This window comes from Vanellus vanellus, assembly GCF_965231255.1.
Source record: "Vanellus vanellus genome assembly, chromosome: 12".
Classification (NCBI taxonomy): domain Eukaryota; kingdom Metazoa; phylum Chordata; class Aves; order Charadriiformes; family Charadriidae; genus Vanellus; species Vanellus vanellus.
The window spans coordinates 6,703,024-6,722,687 of NC_138917.1; the positions used below are offsets into that span (position 1 = coordinate 6,703,024).

Consider the following 19,664-nt stretch of genomic DNA (forward strand, 5'->3'; position numbering starts at 1 on the left):
TGTTCCATGTGGCCAAGGATGGCGCGAGTTGAGATGTACGTTGTATGGGATTGCTTGAACTAAATATTCGGTTTAAAAGTTTTCAGCTGACAAGTTGCAAATCAATGTCTGCTGTTGCAGCACAAGCTTTGTTGGAAGTCACGTAGGCTGTGTAGAGAACAGGCTTAATTCTTCTAATCTCTTTCCAAGCGTTAGGAAATAAACAATTTCCTAATCCATATTATATTGTTGTTGTTATTATTTGGGTTGTAACTTGTGCTAGGTGCTGTACAAACACAGCGTGGAGCAGCTTCAGGCCTCGTATGGTCGTGCATGTGCATCAGAGTAGCATCATCTCCCAGAGTGTTCTGCTCGCTGGCAATGGTCTCTTGCAGCATAGAAAAGCGATGTGAAAACAAGACCACAAGCTTCATTAACTTCAGGGCTAAAATTACCATCCTTATTCACGCTTAAAAATAGCTCCTTATAGAATAGGATTTTATTTGATGCGAGTTATATCTTATTTTGTGACAAACTAATTTATTTTGATATGAGTAAGTGAAGCAGAATCTGCCCTTAGCTAAGTCCTATTTATGTTTTTACTTAGTGTGAGCGTGAATAGTGGAGGACTGTGACACTTTCAGCTTAGCAAAGTTACAGCTTTTCACATTAAGAAACTAATTCTATCTAAGAATATGTACAAATGACTATAAAAACGTTTTTAAAGGCTTTTAATGAAATGTGCTGTGATATAGATATCTATATATACACACAAAGAGAGGCAGTGAAACAATTTTTCTGATCTTTTATATAATGTATTCTTGGTTGCCTAAAGCATGGAAAAAAGATGTTCAGGATGATCTTCTCTTAGCTCTTGTGGCTGTTTTCACTGGACTGGTGGACACTGCTCCCTTTTGAACACTTCTTGTCTTTCCTGCTAAAAAGTGTTTGTACTAAACAAAGCGAACCTATTCGCTATATTACAATTATTTCCTCATCTTTTTCCCCCAGTCCCCTTCCATTCTTTTCAAAGGCACATGAAACTGTTCCTGGTATTTTTAAAGAAATTGCTCATAAGTGAAGCGTCCACTGATGTAGATGAATATTTAAAGCTCAGCTGAGCAGCACATGGGCTGTTTCCTGCAACTGCGAGTGCACAGTTCAGTTACAGCCAGGCAGAGCATTAGGCTGATAACATCGTAAACTACACAAAATGGTAATGCAATCCAAATATTTGTGCTGCCAGTGTATATTCTGATCACATCTGCTCCCTGTAATTATTTTTTTCCTTAGTAAAATGTTTTTTGTTTTGTTTATGGTTGGATTTTTTTCCACCTTTCTCAAAGCAAATTTTTGTGTTTCATCTGTCAGCAGAGCTGCTGTTCTGTTTGAAGTTCTGAGTGAAGTTTTTGAATGAGCTGGGAAAAAATTACTTTGGCTCTTTGATGCCATGGGTAGTTTATAAGGCTAACATACTTGTTCAGTTTGGAAATGTGATGAGCAATATTAGACACCATACATACATCCTGTTCATGCTAATTCGAGAGAGAAAATTTTCACATCATACCGTAAGGGTTTAACATCTCTGTTATAGCTCAAGGGATCCATAGCTAGCGTTGTTTCTTCAGAAAACTGGGAGCAAGGTTGTGAGCTTTCTTTTTTCTTTTCTCCTTTCTTAGAACAAAATTGAATTATAATCCTCCAAAGGATGATGGCTCAACATACAAGATTGAACTTGAAGGGATATCTGTTGATATCATGAAAGAGATACTAGATTACATCTTCAGTGGGCAGGTATGGTATTAAAAAAATTAGATGGAAATTGAACTATTTGGCAAAATGATTTGAGTTTTAACATTGCTATCCTGAAAGATAAACCTATCAAAGTTTAAAGCTTTGTGATAAAACTTCTGCAAAGCGATATGTGACTCTGGGGCTGTGCATGGGAAGTAGAGGCAATAGGTTCTGCAGCAGTTCTCTCTGTTCTTCTCGTGCAGTGGGGGAGGACACTAAGAGAGTCAACGTCAAATGCTTGTATTAAAATTTGTGGCTACCTTCAGTACCCCGCTTTAAAACATGCGGTCTTTAACAGCTGTAAAAGAGAACTGGTTTGATAGCATAGAGATTGAGACCCCATCACTGAACATGACAGTACATCGGGCATCCTCCCTTACTGGCCCACCACTCCGGCCTCTTGTTGCCGACAGTGTGTCCCTTCAGATCTTTGTGCCAGTAGCCTTAGCAGGAATTAAAGTTGGTGTGTCCGGTTTATTCAGAACCAGATTGAGATTGCTGAAGGAGTTTAACTTTCAGCAGGAAAAAAAAAAAAAAAAAAAAAGGTGGATGTGGCTTGAAATTCTCTTCTGGACATGCATTAAAAAAAATATTTACTTACTGCAGGAAAATTCATTGTAGGTTCCCAGACTAGATGAGCAATTTTATTGTTACTTCAGGCACAAAATTCTGCTTCACACCTTCTGTCAAGCAAATGCCTTTCCATCTCTGTGTTAATTTATAAACGTGTAATAGTCATATCAATTTCTTGTAATTTTTACACTGGCGTTAATACTCTGTTTTTCAGCCACTGAGAATGAGTGTAATGAATGCGGACATGTCATGAAACAAATGAGCGATAGTAGCTATAACTTCTAAATTAATTCTTGCAGATCAGGCTAAATGAAGAAACTATCCAAGATGTGGTACAGGCAGCTGATCTCCTGCTGCTTACAGACTTAAAAACTCTCTGCTGTGAGTTTTTAGAAGGTTGCATAGCTGCTGAGAACTGTATTGGTATTCGGGACTTTGCACTGCACTATTGTTTGCATCATGTTCACTACCTTGCCTCAGAGTATCTGGAAACTCACTTTCGAGATGTCAGCAGCACAGAGGAATTCTTGGAACTGACTCCTCAAAAACTGAAAGAAGTGCTGTCGATGGAAAAGCTCAATGTCGGAAATGAAAGATACGTCTTTGAAGCGGTGATTAGGTGGATTTCTCATGATTCAGAATCAAGAAAGGTCAGGACATCCAAATGTTTATATTTTGAATGTGGCCCAAAACAATGGCTTTATTCTAATCGGTTGGAACTTAAAATAAATACATTTCTTTCGGGGCTAATTAGTTGAATTTTGCCTGAAATGCAGACAGCGGAATTGCAGTAAAAGGGTGAAAGCTGTGTTGATGATGTGTCATATGCTGTCTTTATTATTTAATAGGCATTAAGAAAAAAGTACCTTTTTGGCATTTGATGATATAATCTTGTTTTTGTGGAGAGAGAGCAAGTAGCATGTTTGTAGTGAAACTTTGAAGACTTGATGCATTTTCTTAATAACGTTGTGTTGTAGACTTTTTTATTACTTCCAAATATCAAAAATAGTCTTTTAAGTTTTTTGGCAAATATAGAAGCATCTGGATATATGAGTGCCTTAATGCTGTTCTGTAAAGTTTGGGGGATTTTCTGGCATTTATCTCTTTGTGTAGGTTCACATGAAGGACGTCATGTCAGCAGTGTGGGTTTCAGGCTTAGACGCGGCGTATTTACGTGAGCAGATGATGAGTGAACCACTGGTACGGGAGATCGTCAAAGAATGCAACAATATTCCCCTCACGCCGCCCCAGCAGGGAGAGGCGATGCTGGCGTCCTTCAAGCCCCGAGGTTACTCGGAGTGTATCGTGACTGTTGGTGGAGAAGAACGAGTGTAAGTATGAAGTGGCATCACAGGTCGTTCACAGGTGGCAAAAACACAAGCGTCTGGCATTCATGGCACCTCTGAAAACACAGTGTGGAGAGAATATGTGCACCTAATGGCCTTATTACTCTGTCATTTGAGTTTGTTTTTAAGTTCGTCAGACGCACCTGAAATACTTTTGTGAGTGATTCAGCAATAAATAGTTATTTTGTGATAATTTTCTGACACTCAACGTGTAGTAGACTTAGAGTAGGACGTGTTGTTTGTTCAGTAGGTGTTGGCTGTTTGTTTGTTTTTTTTTTTTTGTAAAAACTGGATAGACTTTATTCAAAGTAGGCACAGAATGTTGGCGGAGCGCTTTTCTAATGATCTGAAAAGCATCTATAATAAATATTAAAAATAATGAACGAGTGCTTTAACTGTTTTGTTTATAATAGTTGTGGTTCCAAAAAAAAGGTCATTATTGGTGCATCTGAGATGCCAGGTGAAAATTCCTGTTCCACACAATAATCCCTGTCCTTTCTTGAGTACCCCTTGCAGTAGAGTGGGGGGTTTTGTCCTGTTACAATAAGTTCAGCAATTAGATATTTGCTCTTTATAGAAGTGTAATAAAATACTCAACATTTTGCACGTCAGTTTGTGGATCGCTTTACTCAGACATTACTAATACTCTCTGTCAGTTCTTTTCAGTTTGTTCAAAGTTCCTTCATAAAAAATGCTACAGGCAGATACAGTACGAATGGAGGGCATCTGCTTTTTGTCTCCAGTCTGTGCAAAAATAAATTTGCACGTATTTGGTTTAGGGGTCTTCTCCTTATCAGGGAAATGCCACGATTTATGAATACATATTAAATCATGAACAAGCAAGTTTTGAACACGAGGTGTTAACAGTGAACTCGTAAAACTCTGTCTTGTCTTTCTGTTTTTGTTTGTTCCCTCCCCACCCTGTGTTCAGATCACGGAAACCAACCTCAGTGATGCGGTGTATGTGTCCTCTTTATGATCCCAATAGACAGCTCTGGATTGAACTTGCTCCTATGAGTATTCCAAGGATCAATCATGGAGTATTGTCAGCAGGTAAAGGGGAACTTTTATTTGTAAAGTCAATATTATGAAAACTCACCAGTGCCTCAAAATCTAAGATACAGTTTATTATAATTTCTTCTCTTAAAGATTGACTGCACTGGGGTTATTTCATGCTTCCCCTTTGTCTGCCCAAAACATTGCTTTATTCTGTGAAAATCCCTGTCATCTGAGTGTCTTAAAATCACTATTCCCGCAATATTTTGTGGGAATCTGCTACATCTGTCTCTCCAGGAGTATTTCATGTTTTAAGTAATTCTAGCTGCTGCATCACTGAATATGTTGAAGACTATCTACAGTGGTAGACTTGAGTCCAGGTATAAATAGGTGCTTTACCTTCTCCAGTCCAGAGTTTGACCTGTGACTGGTGCGAATCTTTTAACAAATTCCAGGATACAGCTCACCAGTCACTTTGTCTTGCTCAGTGCACAGGTGAGAATCCTGTTTTTAAGATCACATTACGTTTTGTTTTACAGAAGGATTTTTATTTGTGCTTGGTGGTCAGGATGAAAACAAGGGAACGCTAAGCTCTGGAGAGAAATATGATCCAGATACCAATTCATGGAGTTCCTTACCACCAATGAATGAGGCAAGATCACTATCTAACTGTTGGGATTTGATTTTTTACTTTGACAAAATGTTCATTTGTTCTGCAAAATTTTATTCTGAATCTTCAGTCACTTGCATTTTACACATTCACAATCGTGCTACAGACTGCCCTCTGTTTACATCCTCTTGTTATACTTGTGGTCTGATAATGACTTCTGAATCTGGAAAAAAGAAATTATTAGCGAAGAGCTAGCTGTAAAGCTGGACTACAAAACTTCGGCAATTCTGCATGGAGTCGGTCATATAATATACTTAATATTCTGCATATACTGGCCTTCTAAAAATATGCGTACTTTTCCTTTGTGTTGTACACAAGAAAACTCTTACAAAGGGGTTGAACTGTGCAGAAAAGATGGACAGAAGACTGGCCAACATACAAATATCTCTCTGCAAGCTGAGTTCTGTATTTGTTAGGTTTGAGTTAATGTTTCCTTCTTCATATTTGCATTCCATCAAAAAGTAACAGTTTATTATTTGTAAACATATATCCTTAATACACCTGTGTTTTTATCTTCTTAAATCAACATAGGGCTTTTATTAAGAAATTGTTCTTTGCCACAGGATTAAAGTCTCTGGTTGGCAAAAGCCTGTAGTTTTGGCCACGTTTGTAGTTACAATGCATTAAGTTTATTGCTTACTATAAGTAAGACTGAGGGTAGCTGTGCTCCCACATGCAAAATAGAAGAGCTGCCTTTTCACGGATAATGGGTACAAGTTTTGCTACTGTAGAGACCTGAAATCACTAGCTTCGTCATGGAGACCACTACTGTGCAAACTGAAATATGGCTCCTCTTAGATTTCTGTGGGGTCTGTTTTGCTTTTGCTGCTCTGTCTTTTTTGAATATCCTTTGTTTTGTTGAAGAAATTAATAATCTTATTCTGGAGTTTAAGACTTCACCACCAAACCCAGAAATAATACCAGTATGACTTCGCAGACAGATATGCCGAAAACCAGATTGTATTGCTTTGTTCACAATGGCAGTTATGTTTTACAGTGTTGACTTTATTGATATTCCGTAGGCACGACATAATTTTGGTGTGGTAGAGATTGATGGAATTCTGTATATTCTGGGAGGTGAGGATGGTGAAAGAGAGCTAATCTCTATGGAGAGCTATGATATTTATAGCCGGACCTGGACCAAGCAGCCGGACTTGACCATGGTTAGAAAGGTAAGAACTACATTGTGTATTATCGCATTACTTATTCTTAAATAGTTAATGCCAATATATATATTTTTCAATGTTTTGCTTCAAGTAGAAGCTGTAACAAATAGTTTCAAAACTGAATGAGAGAGAGCAGCTTCTTTATATACCGAAACAAAACTGTGGCTGGAAATTTTTGTGTGGCATTGTTTGACGTGCAGTACAGGCAACCCAAATACATACGTGTGTGCGTGTGTATATAGTTAGTTTTGAGCTCTCAATACTGTGCATTTGTGTGTAATTTCAGATGTATTTTTTTCTTTTTTCCACAAGATTGGCTGCTATGCAGCTATGAAGAAGAAAATCTATGCAATGGGTGGAGGCTCCTATGGAAAACTCTTTGAATCGGTTGAGTGTTATGACCCTAGGACTCAGCAGTGGACAGCTATCTGTCCTCTGAAAGAGAGAAGGTGAGTGAAAATGGATGAGGGGAACTAGATTGCTGCGTACGCCCTTTCTTAACTTTGAGAGAAAGTTTTCCTCAGGGGTTCATCAGAGGCCCTATGAATTTCACCATGTCTTTCTGAATCATGATGGCCTCTAGTTAACACGTGGTTGAGTAAAGACAAGCATCCAAGCAATAGATACTGATTTTGTAGAAATACACTCCTGGTGTTACAAGCAATACCTCCCTGATGCAAAATGAAAACCAGAGACTGTAGTTCAATTGGAACTTCAGATTTTTTTTTCCAGAGATAAATACTTTGCTGTTTTGTTCTCTTACATGGTCTGAATTAGGTGCTTGTGATTCATATTCATGACTTATCTTGTTGAACATATAAAGGGATGTATGTATGTCTATAAATAAATAAAAAAATATATATCAAAACCATTTCATATATCCTTCTGAACTTTCTCCATTTTTAATATTTTTTCTCATTTGGATTCTCAGATTTGGGGCAGTGGCCTGTGGAGTTGCCTCTGAGCTTTACGTATTTGGCGGGGTCAGGAGTCGTGATGACAGTCAAGCCAGTGAGATGGTGACGTGCAAGTCTGAATTTTATCATGATGAGTTTAAAAGGTAACTAGCTGCAGCTATAAATGTAGAAAATAAGTGCCTTAGACACTCACCTGTCTGTTCCCCCCTCCCCCCCCCCCCCGCTCCCGCACTTCAAAGTATTGAGAGCCCCTGAACAGGAGAGACACCTTGGTCATACTCGTTCTTCCCCTGCACCCCGCACTTTCCCAAGTGCGGGGTACTGCCGCCCCCCACCCGTACTCACACGCTCGGCTCCTTATCAGTGCTCGTGGAGGAGTCTAAGTATGTACAGCAATACTTCTTCATGATCCAGTCCTATCTCCAGGATTTGCAGCTTAGGGAGTTCCTAAGCTAGAGATAAGAAGTTTCATGCGTTTTTGTTCCAAGGATTTGTAGCTGATTGTGTTTTGAACCCCTGTAGGCTTTTGCCATGGAAAGACATTGTGGATGCTATACATTCCACAGCTACCTCAGCACTCTGTGTGTGGCTAAACTCCTTTTGTTTGTTTTGAATCTGCTTTTGATGACTTCATTTGTTGTCTCTTGGCTCTGGTATTGCAATCCACCTTACTATATGTTGTAACTATTCAAAATGTTACGTTAGACAGAATTTTGTGTATGGTCACCTTATTCTTCAGTCATAACTGACAAGTTTTGGTTCCTCCTGTGGTTTTGTTTTTTTTTTGCATATAACTATAATTGGATGATGCTCTTTTTTATAAACTAAATTGAAAAAAGACTTTGTGTTCAGATGTTTTAAGGCTTATTAATAGCCTTAAATTAACACGTCTGTTACAAGATCAAGACTGAGTTATGACTGTGACCTGTATAAAAGAACACAAAAATAGAATAGTAGATGTAAATTCATTATGTAATTTTCTTGCAAGATGGGGACTTAATTTCTGTATGAAGAGGTCTTCTGTGCTGTTCGAAGTGATGTCTAAACTAGCTATAATCAAATGAAGCTGGAGAAAAAAACATTCTTTATGGTGGTTATAGGAAGCAGACAGTTAAGAAAGGCTATTGCTTTTGATGCTCTCTAGTGTTTTCTAGCCCTGTAGGGGAGTGGGGAAATGCTAGAAGCTCATTAACTTTTTGGCAAGAGGTCTTTGAAAGGGAAAGAATTCTGCAAAGAAGTGCTCCCCCATCTCCTACTTGCTATTATTAGTTGATTTGCCTGAAATATTTCCAGGCTGCTTCTGTTCTTCAAAAGGTGGTATATAATAGCTCATGATTCCTCACCAGCAACTGGTGTAAACCTGTTTCACTGGTTGATACAGATTGAGCTTTCATAAAGTGGAGTTTGAAAAAGCTCGGAGGTTCCAGCCGAGGTGCTGCAGGTGAGTCCTTGGTGCCACCTGCTGACTGCAGCACAGACACCTGCCCGGCAGTATTTTTAATGTATGTGTTTGCGTCTTTGCTTGGTGGCATCCCAAAAGTGTTACGGGGTTCAAGTAAAATTATAATAAAAATCCAGTTGCTTCAGGACATGTTCTAGCGCCCCGTAGGTTGTGTGCGTGGCTGGAGGGCTGAGCTGGCACAGAGGAAGGTGAGGCAGCAGCCATAACCTGAGTCTGGATTGCTGGAGGAGGCGTGCGGTGAGGGCTGCGGAGATATTCATCTTGCTAGCACGTATTCAAATCCCTTAGTGCTCTTGGTCACGTTTCTTTTGAACCTTTACCTTTCTGCTCTGCCACAGCACAGGATTTGAGCTTAGAAATTTAACTCAGCATAAATTTGTGCTTGCACTGCAGGTGCTTCACAGGCTGTTTGTTTTCCTCTGGAAACGGAGGGCCGGTGAAGACTGGGCCGATGGCCGCTGCTTTTTCTGCAGCAGGTGCTGTTAGCTGGGGTTTGTGCCTCTGCTCTGCTCTCGGGTGTTGGAAGGCAGACGGTTCCAGCCCTGGGAGGCAGAAGGGGTGTTACCGGCCAGAAGAGGGTGCAGTGTTACTGCGTTATGTTCTGGCACTCCAGCTCGTGGGGTCTAACGGTTACCGCGAATTTCGGTATCCTCGGAGCCTGGGCGGGATGGATGCCTTTCAGGGTGGCTGTGGCACTGACTGTGAGACCTGAGGCATTGTACCTACGTGGAAAAGAGAGAAAATAGTCGTAAAGGGACTTCCCTTCAAAACGCAGTGAGCAAATATTTCTGCTTGCTGAACACTGAGATAAAATAGTTTGTTGTCAGGTGCTCTTGTTTGAAGTAAGATTGAATCTGGAAAATTATCATAATTTCATTAAAATAGTGTTTCACAAATATCAAATGAATACCAAATGAAGGCAAACGGTGTCTCTGGAAAACGTGAGGGTATTATTTCCTGGGGTGATTCAGAAATAGCAGAAAACGAATCTAAATCACTTTATTTTGAGTGAAGGACAAAAGCTTGAAATAATATGCTTCTCAAGTCTGTGAAAACCTTATGCTAAATATCGATGTGTTTGATTAGTTAAGCAGTTCCGCTTGCACTTGGTATCATGTGCTCTGCTGTGCATCATCACACAAGAGTAAAATGTAAGTGATGCTATAGATTTTACCACAGGTGCACGGTTCCTTGGTGCATAGTTAATGTGAAATATACAAAGACAAAGTCTTCATCTTAAACATTATGCAGTTGTTACAAGGGGATTAATTTATAATTGATAAGTGCCTTTATTTCCTCAGCAATAGTTTCTGAAACAAATAAAGGTAATTAGTCCCCTTCAAACCAGCAGCTTCAAAAAGTCGTCATGAAAGATATAAGCACCTTCAGACTCCACAGCGCATATTCTTTTTGTAGTGACAGTGAAAGAATAATACTGGAGCTGTCAAAGCTGAAATACCACATTGACAGTGTGTGTGTATATTACTGACAGAAGTCCAAAAGTGTTGGGTTAAGAGGGATTTGTGGAAAGGAGGAATATGTTTGCAAGATCATTTAGCAGCAGTGGGTCAAAAGCACGGCGTATAAATTCTAGCAGTCTCAAACCAAACTTCATAGTGTTTTTTAATGCTTACATATTGGTATTGCATACTTCATAATGAGACTTTTCCAGCTGTTTTTAAGTAAGTGCAGAACTCCATCATGTTCAATTTATTTTTGAATGGAAAGAGTTTTTAGTACTGTGATTCGGCCATCAGATATTGTTGGTTTACAGGTACATGCAGCAATGCACACGTATGTGATCTGCATAATTTTTCATGTGCCCCAGCTCTCGTTACTTGAGAATACAGGATCTGGCATCCAGAGTCCACGAGGATCTGAGTTATAGAGTTTACTTAGTGTATATGTCATAAGTATGTACTTACATCAGTATATAAACATATTAGTTCATATAAACCAGCATAATTCTGGTTTGAATTGGATTAAAGGACTGAAGTTTAATTTGTTTAACATTGCTTACTTTGACAGTAACTTACTCCAGAATAACTCACAGTGCAGAGTCTTTCAAAATTGTTATTCTTAACCACGACGCAGACTTTTCTGAAGACGAGGAATATGCTGAGATCTTCCCACTAGCAAAAAAATAAACATTGAGACTCCTGTTAAACTATACTGTATAAACAAGTAATAAAATAAATGAAGTGAGACAGAATAGTAGCATACACATGAAATATGGACAGGATAATGTAGAAAATAATTCTCATATTTGAAGTACTTCTGTAACTGAGATTTTTTCAATTAATAAATGTTTTGTCAGCCTGTCTAAATTTAGAGTCATGTGCATGAGTGAATTTAAGTAACTGAGGATACAAAATATGTGCGTCAGACTGCAGGTTTTTTCAGGATGTAGAATTTTTTTTTTTTTTCAAAGGCTATATATTGAGCTTTGTGTGCATGGTATCCTGTTGTTGTGTTTGTTTGTTTTTTTTTTTTTTTAAAATCGATCAAGCTAAAAGTGGGTTTAAAAAAATATGAAAGTGATGGTGATGTAACAGTATCCTTTGCTCAATGATCCAGTGTTGGTCTATCCCGTAAAAGGCAGGAAATCTTAACTGCATACTGAAGACCTTGATGGGTCAGTCTTTCCTTCTGTCAGAGTTCATAACTTCTAATGTGCCTGTTTGCATCACATAGGTGTGTGGAGAGTTGGATGATGTCTGTACACACTTTTTTTTGTTGTTGTTGTTGTTGTGGATATTTGGAAATACGTAACAGAGCAGAAATTGGCTTTAGGATTCTTTGCATGAGCTGCTGGTGGAGCTCTGACCTTGAGTATGGCTGCTGCTGCCTTTCACTGGGGGTCAGTAAGCGTGGTAGGCTTTCTTCCTCCTCCTTTTCCTGAGCTCCTTGTTCAAAAGCATTATCAAAATTTGCCAGTTACTGAGGGGGATAAAAGCAAGAGGTACTTGTTCAGAAGCAATACTTGGTAAAAACTCCTTGCAAATATTCTTTCTGCTGCTGGCACTTTGTAAAAATAAGGAAATGTTTTCAGCAGTATGTAAGTAGTAAACTAAATAATCTTGTAACATAGTTTGTGTAATTAGGAAGATTCTCCCATTTAGCGTGCAGGAATTTAATGAAAAGAAAGTGCTTATTCAAATGTAATGAGAAGACTAACTGGCTGACTGATAGTGCTATCTATCAGATGAGTGATGAGAGGATCACGGAGAAGACTTTCATTCATTTGTAGGTTTCCTTTCACAGCTGGTGTGAGCTTGAGGTGACGCGCCTGGAATATGTGCCTGGAATATGTTCGTTCTGTATCATGTCTCTATTTACTTCCCACTTAGAAATAAAACAGTGACCATCCTGCTTGTTGATTACAGCCATGTGGATGGGTTTGGTTGGGTTTTTTTTTTTGTTTATATCACTTTAAGACTGAAAAAAATCGGGATTCCTTCCCCTTTTTTTTTTAATTTGAGTGGAAGCAGATTTCAGTTTCAGAGGAATCATTTCTGTCTATGGTTATAGAGATGTATGCCTTCTCCCCTGCTCCTCTCGGGTTCGCTTGTAGTAGAGCCATCCCAGGCAAGTACACAAGAGTTATGTTCCAAGGAGTGTTTTCAAATTCCTGAAGACTGAATTTTTTGTCATGGCGTTTTCTCCATACTGTTCAAACAGCAGGCACAACCCACATGCAGCTGGAGCTTAGTCAAATTCTGATGAAACGTGACCCCCTGCCCTTCCTGTCTTTGTTCCTTCCTAGTTTTAACTGCTAAAGCTGCTGTAAGCGTTCCTGAAAAGTTGTGCCTGTTTTCTTTAAAGTATAAGCATTGAGAAAGGTTGAGGATGAATTTTCACAAGCAACAACAGATACTTTAATATTGTCTGGTCTTGATGTGCAGTAGGAAAATGCTTGGGTCACACACTGTTGTGTTTTTTTTTTTATTGAAACCCTAAAACCTTGCATATGTAGTGCAGGCAAACCCCTGAAGGTCACATTTTCCAAGCTCAAACTTGATCAGTAGCTAGGGTAATCTCATCTAATTTTGTGGGTTTTTTTCCCTTCTTCAACATGGTCCTATATTTACTATTTAAAAAGAAAAAAGAAAAAAATAAAAGAAAGAAATTGCAGTCTTCCTCCTGCATTTCTCTGCTGCTTATTCAGTTTTCGTAGTTGTAGGTAACTTGGTGCTAAAAAGCAGTGAAAACACTGTGTCCTCTTCCCACGGGAAGGAAAGGAAGCTAATGAAATGTAGTGAAAGGTGTTTTGCTCTGTAACAGAGTTTCTGAATCAGTGTAGAGGACTTCTCCTTTTCTCTGTTCTCAGTTCATCTGTCGTCCTCTGTGACAGCTACAAACTATTCCCTTGCTTTCTGCAGAATCTTAATCCTTCAGCGTATGGCACAGACAAAATAATGGACAGCTAATCCTTTCGTTTGGCCTTTAAAAATTGATCTCTTTCTCCAAGGTAATTGATATATAACAGCCTCTCCTTCAGTGCCCAAAGAGGCTTACTTCTGAATCATGACTTAAGATAATGCCGAATTTTCAAAGGTCAGCAGTATCCATGAGGATATTTCATAACTTTTCCCCTCAAATTAACCAGGTATGGCCATGAAAATACATGGGATGCTTTTCAAAGGTTTTTCAAACTTTCCTGTTCTCTGTAAATTATTTAATAAAAGGTCTAGGAGCAGTCACCTAAAATAGCATTGATTTGTATGTCTTCAGGGCCTATAAATAGTAACTGTGACAGCGACTGCAGAAGCACAACAGCATTTTGTAGAAATTTGTTTCAGAACCATAAAGAGGATGCTGAAAACTCTAGATAAATGGGATGTCTTTATAAGCCCAGTGTCCCACGTGGGTGAGGAGCACATACTTACCTGGTTTCCAAAGGCTTCAACACGGAAATCTGCTTTTCGCTTGGTAGAAAGATCAGGCTGATGTAGAGTTGAAATGAGAATATGCTTAAAGTGAACACAGGGGAGTTGTAAGGTGATAGTAGGAGCTAGAAAGTGATTGAAAAGAGCCCGATACATAATTGGGAAGGTCTGTTTCAATTCCAGGCAATGGACAGTTCTTTCCCCAACCCCTTGCCATTTTGATTTCCAGTCTTCTATCCCTGTTTAAAAGCTAAGCATTGCCAAGTGTTGCATTCTTCATACTGGATCGGGGATTTCTTGTCACTGATAAAGTACACTTAAAGAAGTTAGGGAATTATATGGGGCAAGGCACTGCTTAATAACAAGGGCTTGCTATATAGCAATTTGTTATTTCCCATAGTACGGACTATGAAGGCTTATATGCTTTTATGACTACTGATTTTAAGACAAAGCTACCTAAAATCTTCTCTGTAGGGAAAATTGACTGGTATAGCTGTTGTAGAAGAGACTCTCTTATATGCCTTTTTCCAGAAGGTCTCACTGGGTGGCTGCAAGAAGAATTTATTCCAGATAGGTTACACAGATGAGTGGAGCAATTCTGAAATAAAGTGACTTCAGGATAAAGTATCCTGAACTTCCCAAACAGCAGGACCGATTGCTTTTCCAGGCTAGGGAAAGCCAAGACCGTCCTGAACTAGACAATGTTACCACCAGTAACAACTTGTACACTCTGTTTTTGATTCGAAGATGGCACTTGCAAAAAGAACCTGGAACCCTCTTACTCTGCTCAATAAAAATTGCATACCACGGTTGTTTATTATTATTTTTACAGGTGGATTTATCTAAATGACCAGAACCTATGTATCCCAACTAGTTCTTCCTTCGTGTATGGAGCTGTGCCCATTGGAGCCAGCATATATGTGATCGGAGATCTCGATACAGGTCAGAATTAGGACTAATAACCTCCTGTTGTTTTCCTTCTTCCAGTCGTTTAAATATGTGGCACTAGTGAGACTTTTTTTTTTTTTAATAAAAGTCTGGTACTGTGTTCTGTTACTATTGTCTGCAGGGGAGTTATGTTGAACGTACAGAAATGTACAGGTTTTGTACACTGGAGCTCTTCAGAAACAAATTCAGTGCTATAAGCCTTTGGCTGATTAGCAGTTTGAGGATCAGAAGAGATCAAGACTAAGAGTATGTTACTGCGTTTGTCTAAATATAAGAAAAAATATTAGTGCCAGAGGTTGTTTCTCCCATCTGTGCAGCGATAAGCAGGTGGTTCTGCACTCTGGGGAAATCGTCCAGTGGTTCATCTGGATGTGATAGTGGCTCTTGGCTCTAAACCCCAACCGAATAAATGTGTACTAACAAACAGATTCAATACTCAGCTTCCAGCATCTGGCCACATACTGTAAAAAAACAACTTTGGAAGACTACATGCTTGCATGGCCATATATACATATGTGAGTGTGTAATGGGGTTTTCCACAACATACAGAAGAGTGAAATTCCAAACGCAGTGGGTTTAAGTAGATAAGAAATGTCATAGTAGTTTCCTTTTGACAATCATTTCGACCACACACCCAGAAATTGATTTTGTGTTTCTGTGCATGCTGTTGTTCACATATTTGCCTTATTAAAATTAAATATGGTGATAGCTACAGTATGTTTTAAGCATTTTATCTTCTTTTTGTGCATGTGTGAATCCAGGTACAAATTATGACTATGTTAGGGAATTTAAGAGAAGCACGGGAACCTGGCAGCGCACTAAACCACTATTTCCATCGGACCTTCGCCGTACTGGCTGCGCAGCTTTGCGGATCGCAAACTGCAAGCTCTTTCGACTGCAGCTTCAACAAGGATTATTCCGCATTCGTGTACCTTCTCCGTGATTCGTATGCTGACAGTGGAGGAGACTGGAAGAATTCTGCGCAGTCCACCATAATATAGCTCTATATAAAGGAAAAGCTGAGAAATTACAGCTGAACTTACACTGTATGCTGTGCTTTGGTATGGTAACTGTTTTTGTTTTAAATGCTTAAAAAGCTTGAGTCTCAGTTCTTGTTTCGGGAACAAATAACTTAAGTATACATTAAAAAGAAGAGAGGGGGGGAAAATAAAAGGGGGGATCAAGGAAACACCTTCAGTCGTAACCATTTGGAGTCGAAACTGTGTTATTGAAGGAGGTTTTTTGTGTCTGAAACTGGTGGGAATTGGTATTCCTTTGGCGAAGTTTACTGAAAAGCAAAAAAGATTCAAGATGCGTTTCCCCTGAGGGGAACTGATAAGAATAAACGCGCTATCTTGGACTGGATAGCTATAATACACAGAAGCTGTATGATAACCAACCTCCCTGGTATACTGCAAAGACTGTTGTTTGACCGTAATGCCGTAGGAGATGTTGGTTGTTGCACCTTTTATTTCTAGTCCTTCCTCAAAAGTTAAGGTCTGTGCCTAAAAATGGTGGAGGTGTGTACATACGGTTTTTCATTCATTTGCAAGGTTTTCATTCCTACAAATATTTTTAATATATTTAAAATGGACTAATCTGAAATAGATACAGTATACTACAGAGAAGTAAACTGTTTTTTCTACGCTCTCATTTGAACAGCCTGATGAACTGGTGTATGTATAGATGGGTGGTGTGGGCTTTGGTGGCTGTTTCCTTCAAGTAAAAAGGGAAACAGTGTTTGGAACAGTTAATGATGATTGCTGCTTTTGGTAAAAGACAACAAAACTTGACAAATTAAGGAAAATGGGTTGTGTTCCTTTTTACTTCAGATCGTTGCAAACTAAGAATGGGTTTTAAGACTGAGGATTATAGAAAGGTGCATTTTATCTCTGCTAGAACAAAGGTGAAATATGACAAGGGTATATTTGTTTTGCAGAAAACATGATTTTTGGACTAAGAGTTAAGGAAAATTTGTACAGCAACTTTAAATTGGGATCAAAAGTTGGTTTACTAATGATTTCTGTGCTAAAGTACAGTCTTGTTTACTGCTGTCTGACTTTGAAAGATGGGTTTTATAGTGCGGTTATAGTGAAGAACTTAGTATCTTGCGTTTTATTTCTTACTAAGTCTTGTTCGCATCAGTAGCGATATTTAATTGACATTTGTTCATAGTCAAGATCAGCTGGTAGAACACTCTTACCTCAATTTTTTATTTCATTATTGTTGTGATGGGTGGGACGTAACCTGTTTTTATTTAAAAGGAATAAAATGAGAGAGATGGAAATAGAAATAAGACCTCCTGCCCTTCAGAAAACGAGACTTTGTATAACCAGTATTATAACTACAAACATTACTCTCCACTCTGCAACTTTGTGGACCTCAGACAAGCCAATCTCTGCCCTCAGTTGTGTCATGTAAACTTTTGTCATCGTTATTGAATCATCTTAGATGTGCTGAAATACAATCCCAAACTGGTACAAAATAGTTATATTTCACTAAATATTCCTTGAAGAGACATTCTGAAACTAATGCTCAGTCCTTCCATAACGCTGATGTGTTGTTGGAATTATTCTGATTCTGAGCAAAGGAGGGGGTGGGTGGGGAGGGGAAGAGGGCAGCAGCCAATCCATTGACCATTATTTATTTTATTTTTTATTTTTTACAATGCTGAAGTGCTGCAAAACTTGAACTATATACATCAATTTTCTGACCTATATTAGTTGGCATATTAAAAAGTTTATATATTTATGCATTACAGTAAACTTGGTGTGTGTGTGTGTATATATGTCTTTAGATTTTAAATTTATATATAATGCTTTACTACAGAAATGTGAACCACTATTTCCATCCTTGGCTGTCTTGTGAAATAAATCAAGTGCTGTTAGTTTATCTGTAAAACTTCCCTTTTTCGAAAATCTTAACATGGTTCAATTTTTTTTCTTAGACAAAGTGCCAAGATCCCATATTCAGAAGTGATGAATGTTCCTAAGTATCTATTTCACTTTTGAGCTCAGTTTTCGAAGTGGCTTTAGAAAACTTTCAAAAATGTTATTCAGAATATTGCAGGCTGCTATCTCTTGGGTCCCTGTAGCTTCCCAGTACACTTGAGGGCATTCAGCATCCAGAAAACCTAAGTAATAAATGCACATAATAAATCTAAATTATATATACTCTAGCAGTGTTTTGCAGTTAAAGTTATCGAACCAAATGTTTACACTTAAAGTAGGATTTTTTTTTTTTTTTTAACATAAACAAACCAAACAAATCTACTGGTAAATGGAGTGTGTTGTGGATGCACTTGGTGAAATTTGACCAAGAAGTTTAAACCTCTTCACCTGAAACAGTTACAAACTTAATTGGTAAGCAGGCATGTACTCCTGTCACTTTCTGTGTGGTTGGTGGCCAGGGACCAAGTCTCTTGAGACATTGTCTCCTGGAGTCTTGGATGCATGTTCAAGGCGATGATTTAAGCACTCCTGAGATCTCAAAACAGGCCTAAACTGCAACATTCCCTTGGCCTTGCTTCAAGGGAATGGGGATCGTGCCCCATCTGCGTTGTCTGTGGGGCCGATCCAGGAGATGTTCTGGCCTCTTGTGTGTGTAGGAGGGAAGGGATGCGTCTTTCGGGGTCTGACTTGTGGCTGTCTGTCCATCCAGTTCTGATCTGAAGCCTGGTGATGAGCGCATCTCTTGGGATGTGCCATAACCAGGTTCGAATGCCTTCCAGTTTGGAACAAGGCTTGAAGGCAAGGCTCTCCTTTCTCCAGGGAGAGCCTGATTGTACAGGTGATGGTGTATGAGAGAGGGATAGCTGACCTCTGACGCTTCTTGGAAGAGAGGTGGTCGACTTTGGTAGAGGAGGGAGGCTTTGATACCAGAGGTGCTGAGTGGGCAGAGGTCACCAGTTCCCTGAGCGTGTTGAAGGTGCAAGCAGCTATGGAATGAACTGGGTTCACTGGTACCTGCCACCACCCCAGCTGTCCCTGCTTGCCTGGCAGCTGTGTACCCCTGCATGTGATGGTTGAACCACATGGGAAGCAACTCGTGAATTTTCTCAGTTTACCATCCAGGGGTTTTATGTTGTTTGGCAGTTTAGAAGCTTGTTCAAGTTGTCCTTGCTTGGCACAGTATCTTTAATTCCTTCCAGCTCATGAATCACCACTCAAATTCAGCCAGTTCCCCACCAAGGTGACTTTCTGAATGATTTTTCCTAGCCAGCTGTCTGTGCAGTCTACTGGCGTCCAAGCATCGGGTTTTTAGGCACCTTCCTTCCTGATTTACCAAACTGGGTGCCTTGCTGGGGTTGTGAGTTCATCACAGCATTGAAATGCCACTGTTTTGAGACCAATGTCTTTATCGCTGAAGAGCACCACCGACTTGGTGTCTGCTGCACCTCGGGTCAGGGCTGGGTCCTTGGGTGCAGGTCTCAGGTGTTGGCATCTTGAGTCAAGCTCAGCACAATCCCCAGCGAGGACTGGCTGGGTCACGTTGTGGGCTTGAGTGACTTGGGCTGGGCCTCTGCATCCTTCCCTTCTCCCCGCTGTAGAAGCGGACAAACCCCAGCCGTTGTCCTCAGAACATCACCAAATACGGGGTAGGGGTTATGGAAGAAGGGAATAGCGGTGGCTTTTTTTCCTCCTCACTCCACCTCTTACCACAAATCCTTCCCCCAAAAAAGTTTCCTCTTCCTTTTTCCATGCCACAGGTTATTTTTTGAAAAACTCTGGAATTGCTAATTCAAGGGTAAAATCAAAAGTTTGAGCGTACGAGTGGGGAAAAAAGAGCTAATACCATAAGCACGCAGCAGCGTCCTCTGCGCGTGTTTTACGAGTGTACTCTTGTGGCTGCTCTGCGCAGCAGAGTGATTACAGAAGCAAAGGTGTAAAGTGCTGTTGCGCTCATAAAATAAATCTCTTGGGTT

The 19,664-nt window shown here is 39.6% G+C and overlaps 1 protein-coding gene across 1 annotated transcript in view; it reads left to right on the forward strand.

Annotated features, from left to right (window-relative positions):
- The window catches only part of GAN (gigaxonin), a 28,326-nt gene extending 12,600 nt beyond the window's left edge, over positions 1–15,726 (forward strand). The window contains exons 2-11 of the mRNA XM_082489346.1: positions 1,659–1,773; positions 2,646–2,996; positions 3,460–3,677; positions 4,624–4,745; positions 5,228–5,340; positions 6,381–6,530; positions 6,837–6,973; positions 7,456–7,584; positions 14,625–14,734; positions 15,502–15,726. Coding sequence (XP_082345472.1) covers positions 1,659–1,773; positions 2,646–2,996; positions 3,460–3,677; positions 4,624–4,745; positions 5,228–5,340; positions 6,381–6,530; positions 6,837–6,973; positions 7,456–7,584; positions 14,625–14,734; positions 15,502–15,683 — 1,627 coding nt within the window. The 3' untranslated portion in view covers positions 15,684–15,726. The remainder of the gene's footprint in view (positions 1–1,658; positions 1,774–2,645; positions 2,997–3,459; positions 3,678–4,623; positions 4,746–5,227; positions 5,341–6,380; positions 6,531–6,836; positions 6,974–7,455; positions 7,585–14,624; positions 14,735–15,501) is intronic.
- Positions 15,727–19,664: the final 3,938 nt, after the last annotated feature.